The 26241-nt window shown below is 46.5% G+C and overlaps 2 protein-coding genes across 9 annotated transcripts in view; both read left to right on the forward strand.

The window, feature by feature from the left end:
- The window catches only part of LOC142817866 (uncharacterized), a 246100-nt gene that overhangs the window by 65625 nt on the left and 154234 nt on the right, over window positions 1–26241 (forward strand). The gene's annotated exons all lie outside the window — the stretch shown is intronic.
- Window positions 3921–6928, forward strand: Gclc (glutamate--cysteine ligase). The gene has a single exon (XM_037425203.2). It carries the CDS (start codon window positions 3992–3994, stop codon window positions 5951–5953), a length of 1962 nt encoding a protein of 653 aa, XP_037281100.2. The 5' UTR covers window positions 3921–3991; the 3' UTR covers window positions 5954–6928.

Here is a 26241-nt window from a genome sequence, read left to right on the forward strand (position 1 = left end):
CAAAACAGTCACCACATGTATATACTAATACACGCACTCATAATAGGGTGCATATTCATTCTCGTATATATCGCATGCAAAAGCAAAAATGAAAGGAGGGCACGCTGTTCTCTGCAGTCGCACACAGTTCTAGGCGGTCCATGTCGCACGCACACACACACATAAACACGCCTCTGCCTTCCATGTGTAACATGGAAGACAGGGGCATGTGTGTGTGTGTGTGTGATTTTGCGTGTGTGTGTTATTGTGTGTTTGTGTGTGTGTGTGTTTGTGAGTTTGTGTGTGTGTGTTTGTGTGTGTCTTTGTGTTTGTGTGTGTTTGTTGTGTGTGCGTGTGTGTTTGTGTGTGTTCATGTGTGCGTTTATGTGTGTGTTTGTGTGTGTGCGTTTGTGTGTGTCTTTGTTTGTGTGTGTGTTTGTGTGTGTGCGTTTGTGTGTGTTTGTTTGTGTTTGTGTGTGTTTGTTTGTGTGTGTTCGTGTGTGTGTGTTTGTGTGTGTTTGTGTGTTTGTGTGTGTGTTTGTGTGTTTGTGTGTGTGTTTGTGTGTGTCTTTGTGTTTGTGTGTGTTTGTTGTGTGTGTGCGTGTGTGTGTGTGTGTTTGTGTGTGTGTGTTTGTGTGTGTGTTTGTGTGTGTGTTTGTGTGTGTGTGTGTGTTTATGTGTGTGTGTTTATGTGTGTGTGTGTTCGTGTGTGTGTGTTCGTGTGCGTGTGTTTGTTTGTGTGTGTTTGTGTGTGTTTGTGTGCGTGTGTTTGTGTGTGTTTGTTTGTGTGTGCACTTGTGTGTGTGTGTTTGTGTGTGTGAATGTGTGTGTGTTTGTTTGTTTGTGTGTGAGTGTGTTTGTGTGTGTGTTTGTTTGTGTGTGTGAGTGTGTTTGTGTGTGTTTGTGTGTTTGTGTGTATGTGTGTAGATATGTTTGTGCGTGTGTGCTTGTGTGTTTGTGCGTGTGTGTTTGTGTGCTTGTGTGTGTGTGTTTGTGTGAGTGTTTGTGTGTGTGTGTGTTTGTGTCTGTGATCGTGTGTGCGTGTTTGTGTGAGTGTGTTTGTGTGTATGTGTGTGTTTGTGTGTGTGTGTGTGTTTGTGTGTGTAAGTGTGTGTGTGTGTTTGTGTGTGTGTTTGTGTGTGTGTTTGTATGTTTGTTTGTGTGTTTGTGTGTGTGTTTGTATGTTTGTGTGTTTTAGTGTGTGTGTGCGCGTGTGTTTGTGTGTGTGTGTGTGTGTGTGTGTGTGTGTGTGTGTGTGTGTGTGTGTGTGTGTGTGTGTGTGTGTGTGTGTGTGTGTGTGTGTGTGTGCGTGCGTGCCTGGGAAGGTGATATACATGCCGCCTCCCAATGCGCTTGTCCTTACCAGATGCAGTATCCTTCGACAGCACTTGTCTCAGGAACCCGACGTCTTCTAGGCCAATTAGCGAGCCGGCAATTTGGCGAACGTTTCGTGCTCGTTTCTGGTAAGGGCACGCTATCAATGCCAGCAGCCTGAGGGCACTTACAAATACACACAAAGACACACACGAAGGAATCAAAATCATCATGGACTGTATTGTCGTATATATGGCACCCGCTAAATATGTCCCGTATGTCGAGCCAAGCCTGTCTCATCGGCTTTTTTCATGTGGACCTATAGCCGTCGGCACCCGGAACGGTCTATTCTTGCCGCACTGCTTCGTAAATAGTATGCAGTTCACGGAACACTGCAAACAACGAGAAGAGCGGATCCACGGTGACTGTTCTCTTCCATTGATCTCTCCGACAGTACACGGTAGCGAAACGTGTCGTCTGATTGCTCCCGACAGAGACAACGGTACAGGATGAAGACTGATCCACGACTCACTAAAAACGCAGAACAATAAAACAAAACACGTAACTCGTACTGTACCCCGTAATACCGCAATAAGCCTCTTTTCGGGACGCTGGCAGATAAACAGCGAAATAAACAATGCGGTGTACCTGGGAGATGCGGACGGAGCTGCGCCGTGTCCATCAGAGCTCGTTAGTCGAACCAGCGGGGATACTGAAACATATGCGTGGTTGACGGTGTGCGTGAGCTTTGCAGACAAAAAGAAGGAAAAAAAACATAGGCAATAAATACACACAGGCAAATATAATGTTTCAGGCGTATCGTGTCGCTCGAGCTGCGTTGTGCCGCGGGAAACAAAAGGTGGAGATGGACAAGGAAAGAAAGAAAATAATCGAAAACCTATCTAAGTACTCAACCACCGGTCCGCTCCCACCCAGTGCGTTTGTGAATGTGTGTGTGTTTATGCGTTGAGGAGTAGCCGTTATGTGTTTTAGTGCGTAAGATACGGACACCACGAACGACAGGCTCTTTTTGTATGAGCCGCGCGGGCTTGTCGTAAAGCAGTTGTTTTTAGGAGCTTCCCTCGCTACATACCTGCATACGGGGGCGACTGGGTCCGGAATATGACAGCCAGACCGAAGGGGTGCTGTTCTGTTATTCTTCACGAGGGAGGAAAATCGAAGGGAAGTAACACAGACTACAATACTGATTCGTTTGTCTTGCTTGGTGCTTAAGAAAGATACAGTGCGGTAGGCGGGGCACGGATATGAAAACTTCCCCCTTGCCCACTCCCACCACCCATATGCAGTCACTGTCGCGCGCACCGTGTAGAAGATGGTAGCAACCTGAGAACTGAAAGAGAAGAAATTAAACGGAAACGCGACATGCCCGGTGGAGGGCCGAAATGAGATGCCTACATTCGCATTTCGTCGTCTCGTTACATTCGCTTGAATACTCAATACGTCCTATCGTTTTGTATGTATGTGTGTTCTTACTTATATCTGTTTGTCCTTCGTTTCTTGTCGGTCTATGTTTTGTTTCATCCCGGTTTCTCGATCGCTTCTGCCAGAGGCAAGACAACGCTAGTCACCGTGACAAGCAAGAAAAATTAATTGAAAATGACGCTCAAGCAACTCATACTGGGAGTCGTTTCTTCATGCTGATACACTGAAAATTCAATCTTTTTTCTTCTTATTTTTCGTTCGCAATGGACGCTGATATTTAAAGGAAGAAAAAAAGTGATTTAATCTCTCCGTGTGTACCTGTGGAGATCGTTAACACACTGACCTCATTTGTACGTTACTCCCACGATACTGTCGCTTTGCAGCTGCATTTTAGTTAAACTTCATTCATTAATGCTATACGGACAAACCACGGAAATGAAAGGGTAGCAAGTCCCGCTGTGCTGCGGAAGAGATTTGTGAGCCACGCGAACGAGTCTGTACCAGCGTATGTTTGAATATTGCAAATATTGAACTTGAAATAGCAAACGTCTAAACAGGGAATATTTAATTTATGAAAGGTATGCTGCAGCGAGGCTATTGATGGTGGTGTTGGTCACATTCAGAAGCTTAGCTCAGCTGATCAAGCCAAGAGGATTCTTGCAAGCTTTTTTGCCGCATTCGCTATGTTCATTGGTCCTGGCATTTTAACAAGTTCACGGTAGAGTACCAACCTACACTTATCGTACACGCGCGATTCTCAAACAGCAGGACAAGACACCCTTTTCCGTAGATAATAAAACCTTTCCAACAATTCTTCTTAAACTTCATGCATGAGTGTAACTTGTTTATTTATGTGTGATGAACCTGTGTCGTTTTATGTATATTTTTATGCCAAAGAGCAATCTTTCGAATAAACAAAAAAAAGACACCCTTCCAGGCCACAGTTGTCAGCCGCTATCACCTTGGTGTATTTATATATCAAGACAAAACGGCTAACAAGTGCCAAATACTGAATTTCCAAAAGAACGAGCACTGGAAAATGCAGTCACCTCTGGTCGCACAGTTACTCGTGCTTGGGTTGAAGTACGAAGAGAAAGCGACAAGTTTTCCGGAATCGAAACCGAAATCGAAACCGCGTTTGAAGTAACGCCGGCGGTGGCGCTGCGGTTTTTGCACCGCGCATGCGCATTCGTAGATTAGTGCAAAGCTGAAACGGGAGGCGGCTGCCGTGAATGAGCGTGTGAGTGACTGAATAATGGGGCTGTTAAGCGAAGGATCGCCGCTTTCGTGGCCGGAAACAAAGAAATTAGCGAATCACGTCCGCGAGCACGCCGTCACGCAGTTCATCAACCAGTATCGGCGCCTGAAGGACCGCGAGAATGACTGCCTCAAATGGGGCGACGAAGTGGAGTACATCATCGTGTACTTCGACCACGCCAAAAAGACGGCTCAGGTGAGCCTTAGGGCGAATGAAATCCTGCCTGCCCTCCAGGAGAAAGAGCGTCGCGATCCGAACAACGTAAAGTCGCTGTGGCGTCCCGAGTTCGGCGCGTACATGATTGAAGGTACGCCGGGGAAACCCTACGGCAGCCTCATTTCGCACTTCAACGTAGTCGAGGCGAACATGAAGGCCCGGCGAGACGAAGCGAGCGCGTACCTGCAACAAGGCGAGCAAGTTCTGTGCGTGACGACGTTTCCTCGCCTGGGCTGCCCCGGATTCACCCACCCCGTGTACCAGCCGCATCCTAAAGACAGCAACATGCGTTCCCTCTTCTTTCCCGACGAGGCTACATTTTCAGGCCACCCGCGTTTCAGAACCCTGGTGCGCAATATCCGCGAGCGTCGCGGCAAAAAAGTTGTGATCAATGTGCCCATTTTCAAAGACAAAAATACTCCCAGCCCCTTCGTCGAGGATTACGCCAAGCTCGGCGATGATGGGGAGGCCGTCAAAGCGGCGTTACCTGACCATGTCTACATGGATTCAATGGGCTTCGGTATGGGTAACTGTTGCCTCCAGGTTACATTCCAGGCATGCAACATCAGTGAAGCGCGCGTGCTGTACGACCAGTTGGCACCGGTTTGCCCTATCATGCTTGCCTTGAGCGCGGCGTCGCCAGTGTTCCGAGGTTATCTCACCGAGAGGGACTGCCGTTGGAACGTGATTGTCAGCTCGGTCGATGATAGAACAGACGAGGAGCTGGGATTAAAGCCGCTGTGCGAGAACAAGTTCGTCATTCGCAAATCCCGTTACTCCACCATAGAGTGCTACATATCAAAACTCGGTGAGAAGTACAACGACGTGAAAGTCGTCTACGACCAAGACATCTACAACAGGCTGCGATCCGCTGACATAGACCCGCTTTTGGCCCAGCACGTGGCTCACCTCTTCATCAGAGACCCCATCAGCCTCTTCAGTGAGAAAGTCGACCAGAACGATGAAGAGGATACTGACCATTTTGAAAATCTTCAGTCGACAAACTGGCACTCGATGCGCTTCAAGCCTCCGCCGCCGAACAGCAGCATTGGCTGGCGCGTTGAGTTCAGACCGTCTGAGCTGCAAATGACCGAGTTTGAGAATGCTGCTTACGTTGTCTTTGTCGTGTTGCTGACCCGTGTGATACTCTCGTACAAGCTGAGCTTCCTTATTCCAATCTCAAAAGTTGACCAAAACATGGAGGCTGCCCAGAAGCGGGATGCCGTGCGCACTCAGAAGTTTTGGTTTCGCAAGGACATTCTGACTTGCCACAGCCCACCTAGCCTGGCCCCAACCCTGAGTGCAGGCGGAACTGAGCATCACGATTTTCTCACTGAAATGAGTATCGACGAGATCATTAATGGAAAGCCGGGCGAATTCCCTGGCCTTATTCCACTCATCCGTATGTTCATTTCAAGCATGGATGTAGATGTGGACACTCAATGTACCGTTCAGCATTATCTCAATCTCATTCAGAAAAGGGCATCGGGAGAACTGTTGACGACTGCATCATGGATGCGCAAGTTCATCACTACGCACCCGGACTACAAGCAGGACTCTGTTGTCAGTGAGCGTATCAACTATGATTTGCTTCTGCTGATGTCAAAGATCCAAGATGGGTCTGTTGGCTGTCCTGAGCTGTTTGGAACGTCCACGAGCAAAACAAAGGCTCACATTCCATCTGCCATCCTCAACGCATCTGGCCCACTTTCGGCACCAGGTGGATATGCAAAGCAGCAGTGAAATCAGTTTGATCGTTTTGCCCGTGGTGTGCTGAATGATAGTGTGCAGTGCTTGTTCACAAAGCCAGATGCTTGTTAGCAGTTATTATTGGCCTATGGGAGATAATTTATTTTTATATCTTACCAGTGAGTGTAAACCGACCGTTATATGCGTACATACACGGTTAAACATGCGACCTGTGCTGTAAACAAGATGGCCATGCCAGTAGTTTCACGACATGCCAAGTTGCCTTTGAAATCACTACATTGTTAGAAGGCTATTAAAGTAGTCATGAGCTGAACTAGTCGATGGGTTTTTCAGAGGTCTAGTACCCATGTATTATCAAAATTATAATATAGTTTGCTCAACTTGTACATTTGTGCATCTTTAGAGAGCTGTAGACGTGAATGTGGGTGCTGTATATCTAGTCTGTTTCAAATCGTATCCTGCTTACCTGGTTACTGCTGCTTAGAATTTCCCACGCCATACCTGGGAGCACAGAAAATCTTATATATACAGGATGCTTTAATGTGGTGCAACAAAGGCTTGGTCTACAAACGTGATGCATACCGTTATTAGCCCATTTCATTTCTATTTTCAAGCCTGGTGTTCACTGCACGCAGGCCTTTCTGATGGTATATTTGCAAATAAGCAACACTAATGTATGTGCATGATTGTAGCTTTATGTGTGCTTTCTTGTCTCACTCAGAATAAGTGCCCAAATTTATATTTGTTTCAGTGGCGGTGTGCTACGTTTGATTATATAATCTTTGGGCATGCCAAGGTCCTTTTTACCTGACATTCCGCTAAGATATATGTGATAGTTGTTTTACAGGAAGCTGATTGTTTGTTAGAGTAAGCACATTAGCTCGTTGCAAGAACAAATGTTTTCTGTTGGTATAATGTGCTTTTGATGTATTGTGAAATTACCTTTATTGGCGATATTGTCTTTTTACGAGATTAGTTCTTGTTAATAAATAGCTGAATCAAAATGAATTTCGAATTTTTCAAGGCCAGTATTGCGACATTGTGAATCCTCAAACTTTCAATTTTGGGCTGAAACTAAAAAGACAGATGTTCAAGAGGATATATTTGCTTGAATAAATGAAATATTGCAACTACCTTTACTAAACCATTGGCTCCAGCGACAATTCAAGAATTTTTTATCACTTCTACCAAGCTGATGTCGAGTGTGATCAGCTTAATAATGCGAGTATGGCAGGCAAATTCATGTGATTTTTGCAGTAGAATGAGCAGTTTTTTTTTCCAGCATAAACAAAAAATTCGGAACAAGTTCTTTAGTGCATTTCGTTCACTTTTGCATTTTGCTGAACAAAACATTAATTCTGGCAACTGCACAGTTTAAGGCAAGGTATGCAGTTAATGTAAGGATGCCCTTTATCGTAGCAATATTTCATTCCTTGCAACCAACCTTGGCCAGACCGACCAATGCAAGTTGGAAATGTTATTTGTCAGCTTGAAGAACATCACAATTTTATTTCTTTAACACAGATCTCTACAAGCCTTTAAAGGAATTCTAGTAGTTACATAAGGTATGTTTTTGTGCATTTTAACTTGGGACATCAACTTCTTTAAGAGCTTAAATATGGAAAAAAAAGTCTTTAAAGAAACAAGTAGAATGCATTAAAGTGGGCCTCTAATGCAGATATGTTGATCACTGTGACTGAGAATGAGTTGGCAGTATGTCTCTCAGCCATCAAGTATCAATCCAGTTTCGCCAACACAGCTGGTCAGATTTCATGACTGCGAAAATAGCCAGTGTCCCATTTTAAAAGTCTCAAAGTGGCACTGTGTTATTCTCAGGGAGTGCACTGATTCTTCCAACTGATCAGAATTCCTGTCACTGCCAATGAAAAAGTTCATCTATTGTCTTTAGTTATAATTTGATGTCTCTAGTCACATTAAAATGTCTGCCACTACAGCAAAGTAATTATAAAAAGTGAGTGAATGTCGCACCTTCTAAATAATTAGGCTTCTTGGGCCCATTTTTTTAAACAGACCATGTATTTGTGCAGTAGAAAAGGATGGATTTGGCCGTTGGAAGAGTTAGTTGGTTAACCCAGAATTGATATCTCAAGTTGTTGCTCTTATGCAATCATCATTCCATGAAGATATCACTTTTCCACCGCAGATGCCCCAAATATTTGCAGACAAGCCAACATGAGATTCTAACTGACCTCTTGGGAAAGGACCATTCATGATTTATTCATTTTGTGATATAGCAACTAGCACATATGAAATTTCACTATTCGATTCATATAATGCATGAAAAGAACTGCTTCATCCCTTATTTTGGGTATGTGCAAGACCCATACATAAGAAATTTATTTATACACTCACTGTTCTTAATCAGTCAGTAATTCTTGTCTTTTTTTTATTGCAGGAACTAATGAGCCCTACAGAAACTGATATGATAAAATTTAGGCATCCCAGTTTGAAAGCGCCATAGGTCATATGTGCTTTTCCATTGGGCAATGGGAATTAATGCACTCTTTGCTCGAAATCTGGTTCATATTTATCTCCATAGATCTATGAACACGCTCACGAGTAGACTCACTCGGACTCGCTCAGACTCAGATTGAGCCCGTGAGTGAGTCCGGGTGATTAATATATTCATGAGTTCGAGTGAGTCCCCTTGGAGAAAATTTTTGTGAGTGCGAGTTCGAGTGAATTTGGTTCGGGAAAATTTTGATGTGTCCAAGTCGGAGTGAGTCCAGAGCGCAAAGTATGTTGTCTGAGTGAGTTATACTTTCTTTTGCCGACCTAATGTCCTATTTTAGTCATCTTCAGCTTTACTATCAGCCTTACCTCGATTCACATTTACACCCATGTCTGTGCACAGGTATTACAAAGCAGTGTTGTTCATACACTGTTTTATATTTAATAATTAGAAGCATGAATTACAAAGGGGGGTAGGTTGACCTACCCCTGTCAACTCTTCCAGAGAATTTCTTGATTATTGTATGTTATGCTATCTCTTCCAAGAAAAATGGTATTACTGGTTTGGAAGCACTCGGAACTCATTTTTGCAGATACTATATATGTCAAATGACACCAAGAAGAGAATCGATTACATGAGATATTGTTGTTAAAGAGCATTGGTACCATGGTTGAAGAAGCTAATTCGAGGCTGACAGACTCATGAGTAGACTCATTCAGATTGAGATGTGAGGCCGGGTGATTGATGTTTTTGTGAGTTTGACTTGGATCGAGTCTATTCGCGAGTTTGATTCCGAGTGAGCCCTAAACTAAAGATGTATTTCATGAGTGAGTCCGAGTCAGCTCCACATGTTTTGCCGACCTTTCTATGAACAAGGTGGTAGAACACGATGTTCCTGCCCTTAAGATCTTAAGCTTGAACCTCCATTGATACTACCATTGTTTTCAGTGCTGGCGGGGCACCTGAAAAAAATCTTCAAACTGGGGCCACACTTATACAAGTGTGAGCACACAAGAGCCCACTAAGTTCCCCATTCGCACACCACCATTCAAGCTTCGGGTGGCGATGCGGGCTTGTTGGTTGGCCATTCTTGTACAAGTTGAGTGCATAGAAGGAAAGACACGTACAAGAGGAAGACAAGCACCTGTGTCCATACAAGTCTTCCTCTTGTTATGTGTCCTTTTGTACTCTCAACTGCCACAAGTTAAGTTTAGGTCAGAATATCTTTTTTTTTTTTTTTTTGCTTGGTGCCTTCACTCTTCAGAATTGGAAGTGGTGTAGCCAGAAATATATCACTGTAGAGCAGAGGGGTCTGTCCCCCATCCCTTTGTGTACGTGTGCATATTCTGCATTGCAATAGCATAACCAGTGCAATGCATCATATATTATTCAGTTAAGTGCAGCTGTAAACAAACGATTACGCCATCTTCTGCTAAAGGGAACCATGCGTGGATCAGAAGCAGCGGGTGCTAACGTTTAGACTGGCGGTGGCGTTGACGCTGGCGCTCATCGCGGCGTTGCGCAGAAGAGATACCTGGGGAGGCGCAAAGCACGCAGTGATGGACCGGCGTTTCTTACTGGATCATACCAATCGCTGCTAGTGGGCAATGAGAGACGGAATACTCTGATTGAGCTCAGAGACCCGCGGTCCAGTTTTAGTTGACGCGCATGCTGCGAATTTTCATTCAACGACGCACAGAAAAAATCCACTACCGGCACTACCTTGGAGGTTAGGATCCGGTGCCTATGTTTACATGTGGACAGTGAATGGTTGTACAGCGCGAGCAGTCGGTTTTTAGATGCAAAGCAGCTTTTTGACTAGCCTGTGTAACGCTGTCCGTCTGTGTCTCCGTGCCAACGTGCCGCTCCGGGCTCCCATCGCCGCAGGTGTTGAAGCGTTGCCAAGTAGGTCACGCCTTCCCTCGCAGTGTGCGGTGACGCCACTCTCTCTCTTGCCGGCCGCGTGTCACCTCTCTCTCGCTTCACCCTCCCCACCGCTCGTGTTCGAGCGCACATCGAAGGAACACCCTTTCGGCTGGTTTATCTGCGATGGAGAAGACGCCAGAATGCGAAGCTCTTTCTCCCGCCAAAACATGCGTCGAAGCGATTTGGCCTAACTCTATCACTGAGAACCCAATCGTCGCCGGCGTTGTGAAAGGTGGCAGAGCTGATTGCGTTCTCGAATTGCGACATCGCGCCTCTACCGACGAGGCACGAGCCAGGGAAGCCGAATGCAAGCGTCAGCATGGAAGACTCAACGACACCGACGAGGTGCGAGAGAAGCACGCCAATCGCGTTCGAGACTGGAGGCGGTGCGCGGGTTACGGGTAACACCGACGAAACGTGGGCCAAGGAAGCGCCGACAGCGGAAGGCCAACGCCGGCGATTCCTTGACGACATCGCCCACAACGTCTCGAAGCTGAAGTGCGCCCTCTGACGAATGGCCGTGCGCAACGCTGCTGCTTCGCATTCCATCAGGGTTCCCTCTTGGAAGATGTAGTTTACTTTTTCATGAAGAAACTTGCAAGCAGGCGCTGCCTGAGTACGAGTTGCGAGGCAAGAGAAGGGGAAGTTGCCCCCGGTTCAGGAGTTTTAGGTGTCAAAGCCACAAATAGGATAACGAAGCAATATAACTGCTCTCACCTTCACCAAAATGATGCGGCATGGCTGTAAAAACTAATATACGTCCTCGACCGTGGCAGCGTGACACATTACGCGCTAAGCCACTACAATGAACTATTCGAACTGTAGTAGTTGGGTGACAGAATTCCAGTATTAAAGAAGGGAAATACAAAAAATTAAAAAGAAATGTTTAAGCTCGTAAACTTCCTTCCAGTAGTTATAAAATGTTTGTCAAGTTAGTGGAAACGGTATAACCCTTCAGCTAAGAAAGACGGCTTACCTATTTATCTGCTGATCGCGTCTACACAAACTTGCAAGTATATGAGAGGCCTGCAAATTTTAACCGACTCCTATAGGAGGATAAAGAACAACGAGACTTGCGTCCAGTTTGCCAGCACAAGCAAGCCAATTAGTGTGCTTTGAGAGATGAAAAGAGGGGAGAGGGAAAGATGCAATGTGATGTAAGCACGTTTAGACATAAATTACACTCTTTAGGCTCTCATAGGCTATTCAGTTTTAATCTTGTAGAGTGGTGAAAGGTTGAGTAAAGCGTTAGCGGGAGAACACAAACGCCTTAACCCATAGTCAGGCTCTGGGCCATTTCTGACCCATTTGGAAGATCAACTTAACTATACATAACCATAGAAATATAAAAAAATCCAACTGAATTTCGCTGAGTTGCTGCTTCTAGCCCCAATCAACACATATTTTAGGCAAGACTTCAATAACGCGCAGATTGTAGCGAGACGCGCAGTCTTGATAGTCAGCTTATCGGCATTCAACTGCTCGCAGCCAGCGCTTCGCCAAGATAACAAACCGCATATCAGAGCACGCATCGCGCACCTCACGACCTAGCACGTTATCTGATGGGTGCCGCTTCTGATCGTACCGGTACTCCAATATGGCGGCTTTGATGGTGCGCTTAACATGCTTCAATGTGATAACCGCGTGGCAGGACGGCCTCTGTGCTTAATCAACGAAATAACGTGCGCGTGATATATCGACAGCATTAATGTGACATCTCAAACGTCTCGTCCTCTCTTGCTGGTGGTTTCAGTGCCGTAAATGCAAGTTCACGCCCCGCCGTGCGTTAACACGGAAGGGACACTCCGTGTCCAACGAAACGACCCGGAGCGACAACTTGTCGCGCCGCACGTCCCTCCTTACCAGGAAGGAGAAAACGCATTTAAGGTCAAAGGCTCGTTAGGGCCGAGACTTATGGGACCATGCACGAACAACCTTTTTCGTATTTATTTTTCAGGTATGCAGGAACGCTGCTGAACTGCACCGAAGAGGCGCCGTTTTCTTTAAATTAGTGGACGCTGGCCTGTCCATTACGCCCCAAGGTGCCCCTCGGTACGTTGTCCCACGGGGACGCAGCTGCGGCAACGACGCCGGCCCCCTACAGTGCGGAGCAAAGGCTCGCTGTCGCGTTGGGCCGCCACGGCAAACAAAACAGGGTGACTCGCCAACTTCCAGGGCAGATCTTCGCCGGACTCCCGTTGGTCTCCGTCCCCCCACCTTCCCTGGCTTTATGCACCGTTCGCAAAACGTGCGCAAAAGGAAAACCTGCAAAATCCCTACAGAAGACCGCGTGTAGGGTGAACAATAACGTGTAAAAATGCAGGAAAAAAAATGACACAAAGAAGAGCAGGTCGTGCCGTCGCCAGCTATACACACGGACGGAGGGACGACCTTCGACGGCCTCGGTGGTAGCACCGGCGGCGTTCACTTGTACCGGCTTAGCTCAGTCTATAAATTTCCTTGCAGGCGCGCTGGACCGTGCGTGCCGCTATTGGCGATTTCTTGAAGGTGTTTTGACTCGGAAAATTCTTCGGGAGTTACGCTCCGTCGCCCTGGTTGGGGATTGCGCGCGAAAAACTCGGCTACGCGCAAAACGGCCCGGAGGTGACGGGGAGAAACTTGAAAGGACGCCGCCGTGTCCTATTCGGGGCGCGATTGTGTTCGTGCTGCTTGTGTCCGAAGCGCCCTGTATGCATGGTTCGGACGTGTGAATCGTCGCGCCCCCGCGTGGTGGGAGCACAAAAGGAAAGGTCGCTCCCGGTTGCAAATCCGGGCGACTTTTTTTCTCCTTCTTCGACCGGGGTTCTCTCATAGTTGTGGCAGGTCTTCAACGCTGAGGTGTCGGCTCTCTTTTGGACGTCCTGGCGGCGTCAAGCCTAAATACGTGAAGAAAACAAGCAAAGATATCGCTCGTGCGTCGTCGCCTCTTGTGTGCAACGCTGTCGCAGCGCGCAGAACGAAAGGCGAGAACGACCGAGACGAATCGCTCGATGCCCGCGTCAAAAGCCCTCGCCTGAGCTTTTCCTGAAGAGGCACAGTAAGCGGTGTGATCTGCGCTCGACCGCCCAGACGTGTTAGAATCTTGATCGCTGTAGGCCCGCGGCGCTGACACATATTTCGCGGGCGTGAGACTGCTGCACCCTCGAGGTGTCTGTCTTACATCTCTATACAACGTCAACGCATACGCCGCGCATAGAGCGAGGAAAACGCGTGGGGCGTCTGTCGTTGTCAGGCGGCGTACGTGCTACTTAAGTGCATGATGAATCAGCAATTGAAGATCACGTGCAGCACAAAATGCATGAGAGGGAGCGGCGTTGCCGCTGCTGTCAGCCAAACAATTCGAGAAAAAAAGAGAGAGAGCGTTACAGAGAACAAACGTTATTTCTATTGCTTATATCAACGTGCGATGGTGCATATGTATGTGTGTCTCAGTGAGGAAAAAAATAAAGGCAATGACTGCGAGAAAAATTCTAATAATTGTTTTGCAGAAAGTTCTTCCTTTTGTAGGAGATGTCGTGCGAGTGATGGTGTGCGTTTATCGCCGCGGGAATATTTAACTAGTCCTTGCTGTTGCTTCTGTCATTTAGTGACATATTTCGTTAGAGCACTCACAAATACGGACGAGGTAGAGAAAGCTTCGCTATAAATACAAGTTCGTTTGTTTCTTTCTTTCTTTCAGTTTCTTTTTTTTTTTCACTTCTCTTCGTCCCAGCTGGAAGGCAAGCGCATGCCTCTGGACGCGCCTTTTCTTGCTTGCGTTCACCCTCCTCCTCCTCACATCCTCTGACTCTATTCTTCTAACACCCTTTGCCTGCTCTCCATCGCGCTCTCTTTGCGTAATATGGCCAACCATACCCTTCTGTGCTTAATTACCCAGCGTTCCGCAATGTTTATTGCTTCCTTACTTATTTTTCTTTGGAGAAGGGGCTATCACTGTGAAAATGGCTTTGAAGCGAAGGATGTCATCGCCATATCTGAGCCATGTAGAGTCCCTTGTGTAATTGTTGTAATATATTATATCGATTTGTGTTGCTGCACCGCCTCTTCTGCGTATAAGCTGATAGCCTTATTTGTATTACTAAGTTATTCTTAAAGAAGAGCGGCCAAGAAGGAGAAGAAAAGGCTGTTCCACGTTTTCAGGAGCATTTCTGAAGAAGGCGGAACTTACCCGCGCTCACTGCAATTTTTCAACAATCAGTAAATAAATAAATCAAATATATAGTGTGGCCATCGCATTTCTGGAGATTAATCTTCACTTAAAATAAATTATAAATAGGTTGCCTCATCTAGCATTTCACACAAAAAGTATTTTCGCCAAGAAAAAAAAAGATCGCCAAGATGTAAAAAATCACAGGTATAGGCTGTCGCCAGTGTTGATAGCCTCCTTGAAAACGGCTGCACAAATTGATATTCAAATAACAGCTTTTAAAAGGCGTGCGTCGAGCAGGTTGGGACGATCAAGATGAGAAATAAAAAGATCGTATTTTTAAATCTTCGGAGTGCTGGTCTCGAAAGTGGCGCAGGTCTTTTAGAGGTTGTCCTAATTTTTATTTAATGCGTTCACTAGGGCTGGGATTCATTGCCACAACAGAAACATGTCTCGGAAGGTTAATATTTAAAGGTACAGCAGTTATGTTAAGGTATCGCTTGTACTCTGCAACTAACCGAACAAATCTGCATGCTTCTTAGCACCTATACACTTTCCTAAAATTAACCGAGGGGACTCTGGCGCTGCGATCTAACAGCGACCATAAAAATGATGGGTAGTACATGGATTTGCCAAGTCTTCGTACTTGCGGGAGACGAATCGCACTTGCGATTTCGTTTATTGCTATGTTTTCATTTTGTTTCGAATGACAGAACGAACTCTTTTGAGCCTTAGGACCCCATTTCAAATGGTAAGCCTAAAGAAATAAAGAAGCGCAACCTCTGAACATTTGCTGAAGCCAAAATGACCGTAAAGTACGAAGACTAGGCACTCCTGTTTACTACCCATAATTCTTATGCTCGCTGAAGCACCGTGCATTGCAGCTGCCATAGACACTAGTGCCAGAGTTCCCTCTAGCGTTTCTATATAGGAAACTCAATGCTTAGCACTAAGTCGATCTATTTTTGAGCAAGGCAAACTGTGTCATGTATATTCTTCGTATGGTCTCTTTAATGCCAATATTTAATGCCAAGATTGCGGGCCCACCAAATTGCACAGAAGCCCTTACTGCTCATTACACGCCACATTCACTTGACCCGCACCTGGACCTGCCTTTTTCAATGGAAGAACTGAATGTGGCTCTTGCTTCATGCAATCGATTGTCATCGCCTGGGCCGGATGGCATATCATACCGCCTATTATGCAATCTCGGTGATCGAGCACGAAGTGCTTTGCTGGAAGTATTCAATGAGTCTTGGAGAGATGGAACGGTCCCCAGAGAGTGGAAAACAAGCCGGTTAGTTGCACTTCTCAAACCTGGAAAATCGCCTCTAGAGCTGACATCATACCGCCCAATAGCGCTGGCTAGTTGCGTAGGGAAGCTGATGGAGCGAATGATCCTTGCCAGACTCGAGTGGTTCCTAGAACGCCATAGAATATATTCAGACGCCATGGCCGGTTTTCGTCGTCTTCGGAGCTCCATTGACAATGTCATTGACCTGGTGACCTACGTACAACACCAGAAAATGAGCAGACGGTTATCTGTCGCACTATTTTTAGATGTCAAAGGAGCATATGACAATGTTTCTCACGAAGCCATACTTGACGCCCTCGAGTCAGTTGGTTTGGGTGGGCGAGTGTACCGCTGGATCCAATGCTACCTACATATGAGATCATTGTTTATGCAAACTGATGATGGGCCGACTTCTGAACATTATACACACCGTGGTGTTCCTCAAGGTGGTGTATTGAGCCCCACACTGTTCAACCTGGTTCTGATCGGTCTCGTTGAACGCATACCAGATTCCGTGCAGATATCTCTCTATGCAGATGATATTTGTGCCTGGACATCAGGTGTAACACGTCCTCAGGTACGTGCGAGACTCCAGAAAGCAGCGAATTCAATATCGGCGTACCTTAGAGAACAAGGCCTCGAGATTTCTCCTGAGAAATCGGCGCTGGTCGCGTTCACGCGGAAGGCAATGACGTCATATCCCATCGCCATCAATGGACACAGTGTCTGCTACGCCAGGACCCACAGGTTTTTGGGGGTCACGATCGATCGAAATCTCTGCTGGAGTCCCCATGTGGCCACTCTAAAGAAGCGCCTAACGGCCATCGCACAACTTTTCAAGTTCCTCGGAGGCAAAACGTGGGGCACATCAGTGCACGCGATGTTGCATTTGTACAAAACGCTGTTTCTGGGGTACCTGCGGTATAGCTTGCCGGTTCTGACGAACGCTGGCAAAAGCAGTATACGCACAATAGAAAACGCCCAGGGCCAGGCACTCAGAGTTTGTCTTGGATTACCACGCTGTACATCAACAGCGGAAACCATCGCAATCGCCAAAGATCATCCGGCCACAGTGCACATTACTTTGGAGGTGCTTAGAGCTCATATTAGACACCTTGCTCGCGCCCCTGCCCACCACCTAGCTTCGCTTCCAGAAGATCGACCGAGTGCCTCCTTCTGTAAGAGAGTATTGACTTTCCGTGAGTGCCTTCCAACAGTCTACACACCTCCGGAACGGATACTAACACCTCCTTGGTGCTTGGACCGACCAAAACTGCGCTTGACAGTGCCGGGGATTCGCAAGAAGGCGGAGCTCTCGGCGCCAGCTTTAAAGCAGATGATTCTACTCATGCTACACGAAGAATACAAAGATCATGTCAAACTTTACACGGATGGCTCGACAACTGTTGGAGGATCTGCAGGAGCTGTGATCTTCCCAGCAAGAGCCGAAACCATCCAGTTCAGAACGTCACACAAGACGACATCGACAGCCGTGGAGCTCGCGGCACTCCGCAGCGCACTCCGCAGGATTGACCAAGAGACACCACAAAAATGGAGCATTTTTACTGATTCGAAACCAGCTCTCCAATGTCTACACAATACTCTACGTCGTGGACCTCAAGATCAATTGGCGCTCGAAATACGACAACTGTACCATCACCTAATAGACGAAGGACATGACATATCTTTTCAGTGGTTACCAGGCCATTGCGGCATCATCGGTAACGAGCATGCCGACAATGCAGCTAAGAATGCTCACGAAAATGGAGTGATGGAACCTATTCCACTATCAAGAAGCGACGCAGCAGCAAAGATTAATACGCTTGCGCAGGATGTCGCAAGGTCTATGCGGAATACGCCCGGTTTTCTCCACACCCGTCTTCACCGCCTGGACCCATGCCTACGACTTACTATTCCATCTGGCCTACCCCGATCCGAGACGACCGTTCTCTGCCGTATGTGGCTTGGGTTGTCTTTCACGAACGCTTTTGCCTGCCGCATCGGAATGAGAGACAGCGCTACATGCGACCATTGCGACAATGACGAAACAATTGAACATATTTTATGTCAGTGCCCTCAGTACAGCTCTCAGCGACAGTCCCTCTCAGCAGTGTTTGCTCGCCTCGACGACCAGCCATTTTCTGAGCAGTCAATCTTGGAATGTCGGAAAGATCGAGCTTCACGCCAGAAAGCAACGAAGGCGCTGATGAAGTTTCTGCGAGCGACCCGCCTCGTAGAACGATTGTGACACTACTGTGTGCGAGTGTGTGTATGTGTGTTTGTGCTTCTCTTCCTCCCTTTCCCCTTACCCTTTCCCCAGTGCAGGGTAGCAAACCGGATATGTTTTCTGGTTAACCTCCCTGCCTTTCCGCATTAAAATTTTCTCTCTCTCTCTTAATGCCAATAGACACTGCGTACCACACAAAGCGGTAAGCATAGTGACCAATCGGGAAACGTGAATTCGCAATTCATACTTATTCTGAGATCCGTAAATTAGTATATCTATATCATCATCATCATCATCAGCCTGACTACGTCCACTGCAGTTAGCCCGGTCCCGTGCTTGCTGCTGCCAGTATATACCCGCAAACTTCTTAATCTCATCTGCCCACCTAACCTTCTGTCTCCCCCTAACCCGCTTACCTTCTCTGGGAATCCAGTCAGTAACCCTTAATGACCAGCGGTTATCCTGTATACGCGCTACATGCCCGGCCCATGTCCATTTCTCTTCTTTATTTCAGCTATGATATCCTTAACCCCCGTTTGTTCCCTAATCCACTCTGCTCTCTTCTTGTCACTTAAGGTTACACCTACCATTTTTCTTTCCATTGCTCGTTGCGTCATCCTCAGTTTAAGCTGAACCCTCTTTGTAAGTCTCCAGGTTTCTGCTCCGTAGCTAAGTACCGGCAAGATACAGCTGTTATATACCTTCCTCTTGAGGGATAGTGGCAATCTACCTGTAATAATTTGAGAGTGCTTGCCAAATGTGCTCCACCCCATTCTTATTCTTCTAGTTACTTCAATCTTGTGGTTTGGCTCCGCGGTTAATACCTGCCCTAAGTAGAGATAGTCTTTTACAACTTGAAATGCACTATTACCTATCTTGAAGCGCTGCTCTTTTCTGAGGTTGCTGTACATTACTTTTGTTTTCTGCAGATTAATTTTGAGACCCACCTTTCTGCTCTCCTTGTCTAACTCCGTAATCATGAGTTTCAATTCGTCCCCTGAGTTACTCAGCAATGCAATGTCATCGGCGAAGCGCAGGTTACTAAGGTACTCTCCATTAACTCTTAACCCTAACTGTTCCCATTCTAGGCTTCTGAAAACCTCCTGTAAGCACGTGGTAAATAGCATTGGGGAGATTGTGTCCCCCTGTCTTACACCCTTCTTGATTTGTATTCTGTTGCTTTCTTTATGAAGCACTATGGTAGCAGTTGATCCCCTGTAGATTTCTTCCAGGATGTTTATATATACTTCATCGACGCCCTGATTCCGCAGTGTCTGCATGACGGCTGATATTCCTACTGAATCAAACGCCTTCTCGTAATCTATGAAGGCTATGTATAGTGGTTGGTTATATTCTGAGAATTTCTCTAATACCTGATTGATAGCATGAATACGGTCGATTGTTAAGTAGCCTGTTCGAAATCCTGCTTGTTGCTTTGGTTGATTGAATTCTAATGTTTTCTTTACTCTGTTAGCAATTACCTTTGTAAATAGCTTGTATACTACAAAGAGCAAGCTGATCGGCCCGTAATTCTTCAAGTCCTTGTCATATCCTTTCTTATGTATTAAGATGATGTTAGCATTCTTCCAAGACTCTGGTACTCTTCCCATCAGGAGACACCTCGTAAACAGGGTGGCTAGTTTTTCTAACACAATCTGTCCTCCATCTTTCAGCAGATCTGTTGTTACCTGATCCTCACCAGCAACTTTGCCGCTTTGCATGCTCTTCAAGGCTTTTCGGACTTCTATCATTACTGGTGGGGTGTCATCTGGGTTACTGCTAGTTCTTATAGTATTAAGGTCGCAGTTGTCTTGGCTATATACTGTACAGATCTGTGTAAAACTCCTCCGCTATTTTAACTATCCTATCCATATTGGTAGTTATTTTGCCTTCTTTGTCTTTTAGTGCAGACATCCGATTTTTGCCTATCCCAAGTTTCCTCTTCCCTGCTGTGACGCTTGCTCCGATCTTCAGAGCGTGTTCGATTCTCTCAATGTTATACGTTCTTACATCGCATACCTTAAGTCGATTAATCAACTTTCAAAGCTCTGCCAGTTCTATTTTGTCTGTTGTACTTGAGACTTTCATAATTTTACGCTTTTTAATGAGATTCTTCGTTTCCTGGAAAATCTTGCCAGTTTCCTGTCTAACTACCATGGCTCCAACTTCCACTGCACAATCCGTAATGGTACTCGTCAGATTATCATTCATTGTATCTACGCCAAGGTTGGTTTCTTCACTAAGAGCTAAGTACCTGTTCTGAAGCGATACTCTGAATTCCTCTACTTTCCCTCTCAGTGCTAGCTCATTGATTGGCTTCTTGCGTATCAGTTTCTGGCGTTCCTTCTTCATGTCTAGGCGAATTCGAGACCGTACCATTCTGTGGTCACTGCATCGTATCTTGCCAAGCACCTCAACATCCTGCACAATGCCTGGGTGTTCACTCATTACAAAGTCCATTTCGTTCTTATTTTCGCCATTAGGGCTCCTCCATGTCCGCTTGCGGTTTCCTCGTTTTCGGTAAAAAGTATTCAAAATCCGTAAATTATTGCGTTCTGCGAATTATACTAGTAGCTCTCCTCTGGCGTTTCTAGTACCGATGCCATAATCTCCTACTGCCTGGTCTCCAGCCTGCTTCTTCCCTACCTTTGCATTAAAGTTTCCCATCAGTATAGTATACTGTGTTTTTACCTTACTCATTGCCGATTCCACGTCTTCATAGAAGCTTTCAACTGAAACGTCATCATGGCTGGATGTAGGATGTAGGTGCGTAAGCCTGTACCACCTTCATCTTGTATCTCTTATTCAGTTTAATTACGATACCTACCACTCTTTCATTAATGCAATAGTATTCCTCTATGTTGCCAGTATATATATATATATATATATAAATATATATATATATATATATATATATATATATATATATATATATATATATATATATATATATATATATATATATATATATATATATAGATATATAGATATATATATATGCGTGTGTGTGTGTGTGTGTCAGAGACAACCGGTATAGAATATCGAACCTATCCACTCTGAAAGTGAATCGAGTGGCCGCTAGTGCGAGAATAATCTAGAATAAGTGGCCGAAATCCTTATCTGATCAAATGAATCATCACCCTCTGCAAACTCTCCTGAACATTCTCCGCGTGAAACACTTTATCTCAGAATCCAAGTCCGCAAACTGGCTTTGCGCACACAAACCACTTCAGACTCGCACTACTCGCCTGCCGACACCGGCAGTTACTCACTCCGCAGCGGATCATGAAGTGGAGGACGATATTCGGGGACGTTCATTGTACCGTATCAAGTGTATCTAAGTAATTGTGCTGTATAGGCGGGAACAAAGTAATGTGAAAGAAAAGACAAGTTGCCGCTGGCGTAGACCGAACCTATACATGCATCCCTTGGATGCCCGGTGATCATACCAAAAGGTCGACGCGGTGCGTGTGTGCTTGTTTATAGCCCCTTCAGGCGCGAATTGTATATGATGTACAATCTACTAATGCGTCATATTCACAAACCTTCGTTCCAAGGCACTCTTTATAACATGCCAAGAAAGAAATGAAGTAGGTAGCGTGCCGTTTTGTGTGGGTTTCTGTAATTGTTTGCAATCAGCAGGAAAATATATATTCCGTAATTCGGCAGTCACTCAGGGTGCATTGTGACGAAGCATGCCATCAAAGGTTCCAAATGTGTGCGCAGTTAGTTTTTTTTTTTTTTTACGCATTCTTGGAGAGAATTGAGACTTTTCACGTTGGTTGTGGAACGCATCGCCTCGAGTGGCCCTTCAAACATCGGAGTGCCTTCAACGATTTCGTCGGCTGCAGTGATACACAACCCTCTGAGATTTTGGCCAGGCCACATTGGTTCTGCAGAATGTTAAATTCATCCAATGAGCTGTGCATCCTGCTCTTATTTGGACACATGTGTACACAACAAACAAGAACAAGTTGCTTACACAAACGCAAAGCCATCACCGCTGAAGCGGATGTAGTGTCCCGGGTTGTGCAGTCCTGTCACGAATTGCCTTGAGGGTACTTCCATTAGCGCACTCTCAGAGCACACGTCGTCGCCTTGATATCAATGGAGTCATTTCGATAATTTAATTGGGGCATCTGATTTTATCACGCGATTGTGTTAGCCGTCTACATTACTTTCCTGCAGATTTTCCTACCCACATCGTCTTCCCACACCGAGCATGCGATTGTTTGCGCCACGTATGTGGCGCGAATGTCCGCATTTCGGCACAGCGTACACCCTCCCTCATCTTTCCGAAGTTCTTTCACTCTGTACGGTGGATATCGCAATAAACCAATACACACGCATTTGGAGAAGTCCTATTAACCTAATTCTGCTTGTCGACGTGTGATCGAACGCCTCCCTATCACGCTCGGCATTAAAAACGGGCCAGTCATACACACGCGTCCTGCACCGAGAAATGCGTAGGACGCATCCCATAGCAGCGACTGGCCAATGCGAGTTGGCAACGGCAGCAGCGCCTGCGGAAACGCAATCTGCTCGGGCGGGATTCGAGGCCAAGCAAAACATGGCGGGTGCCACAGCTGTGGAGATGTGTAGCTTGACGCCGGCGCGCACCCCATACATCCTCGTCAGAGTGAAAGCCGGCGGCGCCTTCTCCTCACTGCCTGCTGGCCCCCACGGGCCGGCATTTAGAGGCAGGGGAGAACCGGGGCCCGTCTCTTTCGCCGCTAAGTGCGTCCGCGCTGGGGGCTCGGATCGCGAGTGTCCCGGCTGGCGGTGTTGGGTGTCACAGGGAGGCCGCTGCTGTCACACCCGCCCATCTCTCCCCAAGCTCGTTCCTCTTGTGCGAGTCTTGCCGTCATCATTGCCATTCTATACATGCCGTGGGTTAGGGATTGGTTGCGCGACCGCCGCAGCGTCGAAGAGGGGGAGAAGGAGGCCGCATGGTGTCCAGATTGAAGTCGAGGGGGGGGGGGGGGTGGCAACACCTAATGGCAGCGGCGAAAGAAAGTCCTGGATGGACTACGAGCGTCAGCAGGTTTCAGCCGATGCGTGGGAGCCCCGAAATGGAGTGGGCGGCGGTGTCACAAAGCGACTACCCGCCGCCGGGTTTTTCAGCTTTTTGGCGCTACTCGTAGCATAAGTTCAAATAGAGTTGAGGGGTAGGACATGTGCGCACACGACGCGTCGAAACAATGGGCTTACGAGACTGGATCGTTGAAGCTCTCTGCTAAAACTTTTTTGGTTCGTGATCAGAAGCCGCTGGGCGTTGTTCTCATCATCCTGTGAGTTTCCCGAGCCCCTCTCGAGCAAACGGGACATTGGTTCCACCTTCTGTCCGAGAAAAGCTCAAAAGTCTAGACTTGGGACATTGAATATCAGTCAAATAAAAATAATAAATGCGTTAGTCAAGTTTCAATGTGCGTTTCAAGACCGGCTGAGTGAAGAAAAAACTGCGTCGAGGGAAAAAGAATTCACCTGGTGTTAAAGAAGTTCTCGGTGCTTTTGATTAGACCGGACATTCGTTCGTTAGATTGCCCGATCTAGGGGAAAAGGGGAATTCTGAATTGAGGCTGGAAGGCTGTGAACGTATGGACAGGATGTGTGCGATCCGGGTAGCTAGAACTGAATAGTTGTATGCTTGCGTAAGAAAATGAACGCTACCCGTCGACCTGAAGTTGGCCCGGTGTGCCACCCCGTGGCACTGTAAGGGCCACAGAAGTTTTTTTTAAGCAGTTCGCCTTACTCTTGCTGTACGAAACGTACTGAGACTGTACCCACGTCTATACCGACGTCTTCATCCTGCCATACAACTCAACAGTGGTGGTCACCATTTCAACGCACGCCACAACCATCAAATTTAGGTCAGCTCATGCAACTTCAACGCCAGCAGAGCTTGCTGCGCTGCACTGCGCTTCGTTAACGACCAAAGCACGCAACGGTGGACGAACTTCTGTGACTGTAAGTAGGCACTGCCGTCGCTACTCTCAAGTCGCCGTGTTCCGCGTGAACAGTTGGTTTTTGAGACGGCAGAAATGCTCTAGAAAAAGAACCCTACATTATTTTTCAGTGGTTCCCAAGTCACTGTGGAATTATCTGTAGTGAACGGGCCGATCAAGCTGCCCGTTCAGCCCATATACAGAAGACCGCGACCTGTCAACATAGGACAAGCGCTGCTATAGGAAGCGCCACGTGCTTCCTGGTCAACGCTGGATGAGCCACACTAGAATGAGCCTCTTTTTACGCATGCAAGATTATGCGTTATTGACCCTAAGTTAAGCTTACAGCTTCCAACAAGACTCCGACGGCGTGACGCCACTGTTCTGTGCAGACTATGCATAACTGGGCGTCGCGTTTAACCGTGCGTACGCGTACCGCATAGATATGGCCGACACCGCCACATGCGTGTATTCGACACGCAGGCGGTGACACGATTCGACACGTCCTGTGTGACTGCCCGGAATATAAAATACGAAGACAATATCTTTCTAATACACTCAACAAGTTCGATGACGAGCCACTGTCAGAGGATATTATAATACGTCATCGTCTAGACTCATCATGCACAGAAAGAATCCCTGTAAGCGCCATGTTTCTTGCAAACTACCATGGCCTGTGTGACTCCAATTGGATTGGTGTTGTGTGTGCGTGTGTATCTATGTTTTTGTTCTTAGTTATTTCTATCTCTCTCTCTCTCTCTCTCTCTCTCTCTCTCTCTCTCTCATTGAACCCCCTATTTCCCAACCGGAGTGCTGGGTAGCATACCGGATTTTATTTTATAGGATCTGGTTAACCTCCCTGCCTTCCTTTTTTTTCTCGTTTTTTTTTTCTCTCTCTTAAGGGCCCAGAGTGTTTCCTTTCACAATCAGTATCTTTCCTACTCTCAATCGACAGGAGACGAAATGGACAAACTTATCGAATAAATCGGCACGCATGCGGCTTTCACAGCGCGTGCGAAAGAAGCGATACTTTGAGGGTGACATATTCTGCACATTCAACAACATCACGCGGGCTTTCGGAAGCGAGAAAGCAGGGGTGAACCAGGGGCGCGAGGACTGGCTTTGCTGAAGCTGCGGTATACGCCAGGCGTGAAAAGGAAACGCCGCGCGCACACAGCACTCCTGAATACGCAGATTGCGAACGCAAGCACGCCACAAAAGTGCGGTTGAGTAATCGCTCGATCGCTGAGCGAGCGAACCGTGAAACGTGCTCGGAGGCATCCCCGTATGCCTACATACGGGCGCTTGCACCTTGGGTGTATGGCTCGAGGCGTCTCTGCTTTCAGCCCGGGGCTGCCGCGGCTGTTGTGCGCGCCAGCCAGTACGCGATCACGTTTTCGCACATGCATGTGGCGGCAGGCACCGTGGTACATCCGGCGTGTCTTGCGCCTTGCTGACAGGTTGCTCCATTTTGTTTCTGTACCCGGTGCAAAAAAGAAAAGAAAAGCAAAACAAGAATACGCCATATGTTGACTCGTTGTTCCGCTGCTTATGCAAGAGGGCTGGGGTTATAGCGTTGCGTTGGAATCATTTTATATCCTCTTCTCCTACATCCCCTGCTTTATCACCTGCGAATAATCGGAATTCCACAGCCGATGAAGCGGCAGTATAACACGAAACCTGGTATAGATAACATAAGTAAAAAGAGAAACTACAGAACAAAGGAAGAAATGTTCGAAACGAGTGTACGGAAGGCTTATAAAAACGAACGAATAATATCTAGCGAAAAATTGTATCAAGGAACCAACGGGACTATAACATTTAATCAATACATCCTCAACAACTTGATGAGTATTCACGTTATTTACACGATTTGTTAAAGGGCATTAAATAAGTTATCAAAAGAGAGAGAGAAGAAAACGTTGACGGTTTTAAAATTACACACGTCTCATTGCTGTCAGCTAAAACAGCACAGCCATTAAAAGTAAAAAAAACTAAGAAGGTAGAACAGAGGAGAATGGGAATAGGCCATCGAAGCGCTTCTGTATGCGTTAATAATCAATCCATATGCTTCAATTCTACACATTAGATAGACTGTTTCTTTCTTAAATGTCAGTGCATGCTACCATCCCGTTAGAAATGTTGAAAGAGAAAAATAAGAAGCTCGCATGTGTAATTGTGTGCGCACTCTGCGACTGAAGGCAACCCACGATTTAAAATAATTAAGTAATTGGAGTGAATACACATATAATGACCGGCAATGTCCGCGTGGTAATAACGACGTTGTATCAAGCACACTTCACACTCTG

Source organism: Rhipicephalus microplus, chromosome 5 (genome assembly GCF_043290135.1).
Source record: "Rhipicephalus microplus isolate Deutch F79 chromosome 5, USDA_Rmic, whole genome shotgun sequence".
Taxonomy (NCBI): domain Eukaryota; kingdom Metazoa; phylum Arthropoda; class Arachnida; order Ixodida; family Ixodidae; genus Rhipicephalus; species Rhipicephalus microplus.